Source organism: Linepithema humile, chromosome 7 (genome assembly GCF_040581485.1).
Source record: "Linepithema humile isolate Giens D197 chromosome 7, Lhum_UNIL_v1.0, whole genome shotgun sequence".
NCBI lineage: Eukaryota > Metazoa > Arthropoda > Insecta > Hymenoptera > Formicidae > Linepithema > Linepithema humile.
In genome coordinates this window covers 1,522,207-1,531,196 of record NC_090134.1, presented here as the reverse complement: position 1 = coordinate 1,531,196, position 8,990 = coordinate 1,522,207, and the positions used below count along the sequence as shown (strand labels likewise).

The following is an 8,990-nucleotide window of genomic DNA, read 5'->3' as shown; positions in this document are numbered from 1 at the left end:
GCAGTTCTTACCGGTCGTTCGAGCATATCGGTACTACTGACCTGGTCAATCCATTCAGAAGGATTTCCCACTTTTTGTTTTTATTTTACAATTTATCGCATTGTTCATAGTGCGCAAACTTATCTGAAAGAAAACAAAAAAAAAAACAGTGAAAGACGTTTTTGACCTATGATCATCGGCGAGCAATTCTACTTTTATCAGTGTGAAAATTGCTTTAAAAAAATTTTATAATAAAAGATACGTGATTTTGTGACACGTAAAAATTCAATAATCGTGCGATCGGTTCATTGATCGTCGAGATCTCTGTCATTTATTTAGGTAAGTTTAATAAATGTTTAGATACATTATGTGAACTGTATGACGCATATAGTTTCTTAGCATGTTGATCTTTGTTCATCAATGATAAACGTATGTATATTATCTCTCTTATCTCTCTCTTATTCGCGCTTTAAGAATAGACAGCGATATGTTTGTTTGATGTTAGAAAGTATAAGAAAGTGCAGTTAAAAAAGTGAAACTATAATTATCTAGGTAAGTAAGCATTGTTTGTTACGGAAAATGAATTTGATTACGTATTTCAGTTTTCTTTTAATTGGAAGATATATATATGCAATTATTTATTTAAACATATTTTATAAAATAACGTAACTTTTTACTTTAAACAATCGATAATGCGATCAAATTTGAGATAAAAATTTATTTAATTTTATATAATACAAAACATTTAAAACATTGGAATATACACACATGTGTAAAATACATATTATTAATATATACTTTGGTACATATTTTAATTTTTCCAGCTTCTGAGCTATTTTCTGAGCTATTATGTGTCTATTCGGAAAAAAATAGAATTATATATTACATTTGCTCTTTTCGAGCAAAAAGCATAATTCTGCCTTTTGTTCTTTTGTGACCAAAATAACTTCTGCATCTACGAACAAGTGGAAATTATATAATGTTATAATTATATAATGTTATATATTATCTAATGTTATAATTATATAATGTTATAATTATATAATGTTATAATTATATAATGTTTTTCATTTAAATTTTATAGGATTTACCTTCCGGTATATTGTGTAATACATTTGATGCTGTACTATTATGAAAATTTAATTATTACTTTTTATATTAAATCTTTTAATTTTTTATGCTAGAAGTGTCTTACCTACTAAGACATGACAGGTCGAAAAATCGTATTTTAGACGCGCATAGACGTCTATAAACATCTAATAGACGTTTTTTCGACCTGTATTTCTCACTGAGTAATTAAAGTTTGTCAAATTAAATGTTTTTAGACTTGAATTATTAATCTTTTTATTGTTATCTTTAGGCGCTTGATAAAAACGCTTATTATATATTATCGGCGTCTTTAGGCACTCATAGTGTAAAATGTTATAGTTACTATACTCTCGTCAATATTAACTTTTAACATTTGAAATTACATATTCAATACAACAAACTTGAAAACAGTCTTTTCGGAAATTTATTTAATTAATGAATTTTTTTTGTTAAGATAAGCAAATCATAAATATAAGATGAGAAAATCGTAAGATTATCTTAAATTTTTTGCAAATAAGTTTTACAAGACAAAAAAAATTGATATTATTAAATACAATTCAAATTCTTAAAATAAATAAATGAGATAATTCCACTTTGTAATAGCTGTGTAGTGTGATAAGCGAATATTATCTTATATACAAATTTGACTCACGAAAGTAGGAGGATGTGATTTAAAATAAAGTGCTCATAATTTGTAATTTATTATTGGCATTTTAATATGTAATATTATAAAAAAAATTTTAAATGTAGTGATTTTATTAAAATATTATTGCTATAAAAGTAATAGCATTTTTATTATTAAATGCTTATTAATTTTTTAAAGTTTTTCAAAAAGTGGATTGAACAAAGTGATTATACTGATTCTGTTAATTCGAAACGTTTTCTATATTTAATAAAGAAATCTAAATTCTTATTTTATTTTTTTTTTTATAATAAATAAAAATATTTATTCCCTGAGTTGACAAAAAGGCAAAATAGTGCTAGTTTTCTAAATATAAAAAGAGAAAGAACAGGATTTGGGGACCTCTGTCATAAAATTCCTTAGACCGTTATCTCTCTGCGAGATTCTCGCAGCACACAATTCCAGTACATGTTCAACGGTGCATTACACTTTGTTCATGTTAGAGTTCTTCAAGTAAGAGTTAGGACACCGAGATGATGATTTTGGTTAGTGCGCCATATACGATAGAGAAGCAACCAGAAAAAGTAGCTTTAAAATAGTAGTACTTAAATGAGGTACGTATACGCTAATAAAGTTATTAAATATTAAGATAGAATTATGTAAAAAAAAAAAACAAATCGGCAGTATCTGAGAGTATTCTCATTATTGTCCTGCATACTGTGCCGTGAACGCGTAAATTCGAAAAAACCTAAATGGTTAACTTTAAATGCTTCCCAAAATAATCAGAAATGTGCTTTTGCCGTGTGGTGTGGTTGATGTGTGACACCCTGTATATTTTATTGCATAATTATTTTAATTTCTTTATTAAAAAATTAATTTTTTTGGAAAAAATAGTTGTGTAATTTTAATAAGTTGAAACAAATAATTTGAATCAAGCGCCACAGTTTCTATTAATAGCGGACTGTATCCTAACTCTCACTTGAGAAATTCTAATTCATGTTAGACTCGTGCGCATCTTATGCGAACGTACAAGTAATTAAACTTCCGTAATTTTGAAATTTTGATCGACATGTACACTATTGAATAATGCAGAGCACAGAATACGCAAAATATAGGTAAGTTTAATTCTGATTTCGATTTGCTTTCGAAATTTGTGAATTATTTCGTTTCTATGTAGAAGTACAGTTTGCAAAATTTACATCACGTGCGAAGCGTGTGTATATTCGAAACGAAATATCATTTTTCGCAATTTTGTTATTTCTTCTGATAACCTGCAATTTTATTTAATAGGTGTTTATTGCGATTGAATATAATGTCATATGCAACTATAAAGATCGACGGTTCTATAAGGGATTATATTAAATGGGTTCTTGATAATCGAGAGGCAAATAAAATAGAGCCAATAATGTTTGGAGAACATGAACTAAAGTTTGAGCTTGATGATGATCTCGAAGAGTTTTTCCTTCAGAAGGCACAAGAAGAATTGCGAGAGACGCCCGAAATCGTCGCCAAGGGCCACAAGGAATTGGCAAAGTTGATTGCAGGTAGCGAAAAATCAATCATATCAAAAAAACAATAGTTCTCACTTTTATCTCGGCAAAACTGATTTGTCTCTAAAAGAGCGAGGCGTAAACGAGAAACGCAGTCAATGCAGTTGTATAAATGCACTGAACCAGTTCCTCGCTACGATAAACTGCCAAGAACTCGTCTGCTTGATGTTCTTGATATTACTTTCTTTCTTCGCATTATTGTGTTTTTGTTTTCCAATCGGTTTCTATATTGTAGATCGACAAAGAAAAAAGCAAAAAATAGTTTGTTTTTTTAAAAAAGAGTTTTGATACTACTTCTTCATTATATTTTTCTTGCTCATCTTCGTAAATCTTGAAAATTTTCTTTGTTTCTTGAAAAAAAAAATTCTCCAAGAAGTTTTCTAGAAATTACTTCTGTTGAATTTAAGACAACGTACAATGCCAGTGTAATAAAAATAAAGTTATTTATGATTCCAAATAGTAAAGAAAATAAAAATAAATAATTCATAAAAAAAATATGAGTTTGTAAGGTCGCGACAAGTAAAAGACTTTCTCCTTTACATAATTCTTAATGAAGCAAAATGTACTACAATATGTTTTTTCAGCTAAATAGATTAATTCCACTTTATTGTAGAAAATTGCGTAATACGTTAAAATAGCGATGAACAACAAATTGAATGTCAGTTAATTAGTGTTTTTTAAAATAAGGATAAAATTGGGCAAATAAAATTTATTATTTATCATGCATAATACAATAGTGAACTTAATGAGAACAAAAGTATTCAAGCAACACAAACTCTATATAAATTCAATCATAATCGTGCGAATCGAGTAAAAATGAAAGTTACTTGCATATGTGATAATCTCCAATAAAATCACGTTTCCGCCGAGACAAAAGCGATCAGCAAGAATTTAAACAAGAATTATTGTTAAAGAAACAAATTTTTATACGAAATAATGACTAATAACTGAATGACTGATAATTAGCAATTGTAATATTAATTGCGGATAAAATTTTCTCTTTAATTTTAATAAAAATAATATGTACACTGGAAAAACAGTTTTGTTGTATTATAAGAAATTCTACCAGGTTGATTCTACCAGTCTGTTTGTTCGAAAATGGACAAAACAAATTTTTTGTTGAAATTACCAAAGGATTCTGATTAATTTCATCTTGTTTAAATCTACCAGAATTTCTTGTTAACTTTTCTGTATCATTTTGTTAGGTTAACACAACTTTGTAGTTAAAAAATGAGTTCGGATAAGTGTGATTTTTTTTAACTCGGGAGCCGGAAGCCCGGTAGGAAACATTGCATCACTGGTATACATATATTTCATAAAAAAAAAACAAACATCATGTGATTATAAAACTTTTTGGATGCAACCAATATTCCGTAATGAATTCCACGACGCGACGTAAACTTTTAGCCAGCTCAGTTGAGACGGTTGAGACTGCTCCGACTGCACTACTGCTACTGCGCCGCGAGTAGCGATTTATGTCAATATAACAAATGTTTTGTAGATCTAACAAGAAAACACTTAATCAAATCCTTATAGTAAAATTAACCAAACGGTGTAATTATAAAATGTTAAATCTTGTTACAATAACCAGGAATTCTGTTTTATTTAACTAGAATATGCTCAATCAGAAACGTTTTATTAAGATAATATTTCTTAGTGTGTCATTAATTTTTATATTATTATTGTTAACATTATTACTTGATAATTTGTGATTAATAACATGATTGTATTGCATAAATTGCATTGCGTAAGTACTAGTCTATTCCGGATTGTCATCATTTCCGTGGATCTTTGACCTTTCGAAATGTATTTAAGAGATTGAAAAAAATTTTTTGCGATTACGTGATAATCAACATTGTTTGTAAATTGTTTTGTCTTGCAATTATAAAAAAGCAAAATTATTTTATATGTACCAGTAAAAAATAAGTAATAAATTAAATTTTTCAACATTTTTTTTTTAGTCTAGTTTTATATTCACCAACACATATATTTTATAACCACTATATATAAAATGACTATTAGAAAGATGTCTTAAATAAATTGCAACTTTGCAGCAAATAGGCAGAATAATGTGAACTAAACATCATTTTGTAGAAGAAACTTGTCAATTTTATTACACATAGTACAAAAAAAGTATATATATAATAATTATATAATTAGAATAAATATTTTTAAAAAATACTACAATCTGTCTAGGCGTTTAGTGATAAATATTTTCGCAGTGTTACGTATTGGAATTAACACAGAAACTCAAAAGTTTTTGAAAACTGTTAAATATATGTTTGAACATAAATGGGAAAATACCTGATTGCATTTTTGAATACTCTGTTTCAGCTTATTATTGTTTATTAATGGACAATATTTTGAAAATATTTATTACCAAGCGCCCAAACAAATTTGTAGCATTTTTTATGTTGTTTATTTTAATTATTGTATACTTTTTTCATATTATATGGAATAAAATTGACGGGTTTCTTTTACAAAATAACATTTAATTAATTTTATTTTGTTTATTCGTTGCAAAGTAATAACAAGTTACTTTAAACACCTTTCCAATGTCACCTTATATATATAGTCTCCGTATTGTTCTGGTGATTTCTTTATTGCTTCTTTATGTATAATAATAAGTGCCACAAGTTGATGTAATAAATTCTATTATTACATCTAATATTATTATTAAGATCGTATATTTTTGGAATGTTTAATGGCAATAACATGTTTAATGGCAGTGACACGTTAAAATTAATTCTATTTTTTCTTGTTTTATTAGAAACACCTGATTTATTAGAATATAATAAACCATATGATGAACATATATACGAAATATTCTTGCGGCCGTGTAAATGGTATGCGGAAAGCGCTTTTGCTCTTGTAAGTCAGAACATCTCTTAGAAATATAATTAATACTAATAATTAATTTTGTTTTAAATACTATTAAAATATACTAATATATATATATATACATATACAGAATGTTCCGAAACTTGCACAATTAAGATATTATAATATTAAATTCCACAAAAAACAAAATAAAAAAGTTTTTTATAATTTTTCAATCCAAGAAATAGTTTTTGAAAGATAAGGATTTAAAACTCTGGCCAATCAGACTATATAGTTAAACAGTTGCTTGTTCTCTGAGTTTTCAAACTCACGGATAAACGACCACTTAACTATACTATTGTATAATTGACCAATTTTAAATCTTTATATTTCAAAAACTATTGCTTAGATTAAAAAATCGTAAAAAGCTTTTTATTTCGTTTTTAAAATTTTTCGTGTTATAATATCTTGATTTGCAAATTACGGGAAACCCTGTATATATAAATTAATGTACGATTAATTTTATATGTTTTATTACATTTTATTACATTAATTTGACAGTTTTATCTTACAATGAGTCCCCAGCAAATATTTTATATAAATCTTCTTGGTTCAAGAATAATTTTTTTGCGAGAACTTTTTTATCAAAACAACTAAAATTTTTATATAATTAATAATCAAATATATATGAGAGTTTTGATGAATTAAATTTCAGACAGTAAGCTAAAGAAAGAATCAATTTCAGTCAATTTCGAGAAAGCATTGATAATAATTTAATTTAAAAATTAATTTAAATCTTAGTTACAATAATATTTAATATTACAAATTGACAAAATACGTTAATAAGTAATGCTCTTCCACATTTTGTTAAAACAACTTGTTCTTAAATAGACTAAAGATGATGAGCAAAATATCCGATTGTTTTGAAGCTTTTTGTATTGATACTTTGATTGCCAAGCTAACAAGCATGAGTCTTATAAAATAAAAAATAGCGAAATTCCACTCTTCAAGTTGGGTCCTTGCGCATCCAAATACGGATGACATAGCAGTCAAAGTGTTTGATAATAAATCTGACAACAATAATAAATGGTTGAGATAATTTTGTTGTTCAACAGATGAATCGATATTATCGATACCGTCAGACATATTCGCGCATATTTGTCGATTTCTTGCCCAGCAAACAAAAAATAGGACTTTGCTCCGGTATATTATATCCGATGCCAATTCGTGCTAAAGACGGGAGCAGGATTATGATTATTGAAGGAGGGAGACTATGGAAACCAAAGGAACATCCTTTGGATGATTGCTGGAAAGGCGTATTATTCCTTCTGACCATAGCTATGTTGGAAACCAAAACTCAGGTTTGCAATTTGGACAAATTGATTTTTGAAATTCAAGTAAATTGTAAATAAATTGGTAGTTAAAGAGAATACGAGATGAATATTTTGTATTAACCCGAAATTGATCAAAAAATTTATGGTGGTTGATGAAAGTGGTCTGCGATAAAATGCGCGAAGCTCTATGTTTAACAAAGTCTTTTGTTTCTCAGATCGCAGGTGCACGTGTCATCATAGACGTCGAAGGTTTGTCACTCAGGCAAATAACGTACCTCACCCCGAGCTTTGCCAAAATGGTGGTGGAATTTGTACAAAAATGTTTGCCCCTTCGTTTAAAATCAGTACACATTGTAAATCAGTCGTTCATTTTCAATGTGGCATTCGCAATTTTCAAACCAATTTTAGAGGTAAGATTCAACGAGAAACCAAATCGAAATTCATCATTACCAAATTGTATAATAATAAAAATTTCTTATAAATTTAGTCTTTTAAAATAAAATTTTTACAATATAATGTTGCAGGAGAAGTTTCGCAAACGAGTTATTTTTCACGGGACAAACTGGGAAACTTTAATAGATATCATAGGTAAAAATGCATTGCTTAAAAAACACGGAGGCGAACTTAATATGCCTGAGGATGAAGGATGGATCGTAAAACTGTGGCAGAATTGTTTTCCAGTTGAACCCGTTCTCGAAGGTGATCATCCTCTATGTATTTGACGATTTATAATGATAATATTCGATAATATTCACTAAATTAAATTATATTATGATTTAAATTTAATATATTTTGCATCAATATTGACAAAATTGTATCTTGTTTTAGTTCTTGAACAACATGGATACAAAACGGACATTAAAAAATGACCGACTGCTTGTTCAACCGTTATGTTGTCGTTGTTAACGTGATCATCATTATGGTTGTCACGAGTAATCACGCATGAAGCTACAATAAAAAATTAAATTGTTGGTATTTGGTTTTTTCAGAAAAGCGAATGCATTTCGCGGCTGTCACGATTGTTGGGTGCATCCGAGAGATGCGAATTATTCTGTCAAATCATACATACATAAAGAATGGTGTATTGAAAACTTAAAGTCAACAATATATATCAATATATTATAAGGAATAGTCAAAAAAATATATTAAGAAATATATTTACTTTCTGTCTCTAATTCTCTGAATAATACAAAGGTCTTAATTAGAACCTAATGGACCTATTTTGGCCCTTGCAACATATTTTATGTTCTTTTTTTATTTTTAAAATATTACACTATTTAATTCTATTTAATAATAATTTTTTTAGTTCTATAGAGAACAAGTAGAATCTAAAAAGCATACAAAATGGTTCTTATTTACATCTTTGTGTTCTAAAGGTACGAGTACGTTGTTAGAAATGTTCGGAAAATTTTGTCAGATTTAAGGTACTGAAGTAACTTAATTATACAAAATTAAGGTACTGAAAACGAAATTTAGTAACATTTAAAGCAAATTTACTAAATTTTTTAAAATTACTAAAGCAACCCAAGTAACAAAATGCTCGCACGTGCTGTGAGTCCGCGTGCGAGAAACAGCGCTTTACAGTTTTAGGAGTCG

The 8,990-nt window shown here is 27.9% G+C and overlaps 1 protein-coding gene across 1 annotated transcript; it reads left to right on the top strand.

Moving 5' to 3' along the window:
• Positions 1–1,963: 1,963 nt before the first annotated feature.
• Positions 1,964–8,556, top strand: LOC105678542 (alpha-tocopherol transfer protein-like). Its single transcript, XM_012377996.2, has 7 exons — positions 1,964–2,805; positions 2,981–3,234; positions 6,011–6,111; positions 7,176–7,421; positions 7,610–7,804; positions 7,919–8,093; positions 8,223–8,556. Exons 1-7 carry the CDS (start codon positions 2,777–2,779, stop codon positions 8,261–8,263), a joined length of 1,041 nt encoding a protein of 346 aa, XP_012233419.1. The 5' UTR covers positions 1,964–2,776; the 3' UTR covers positions 8,264–8,556.
• The last annotated feature ends 434 nt before the right edge of the window (positions 8,557–8,990 follow it).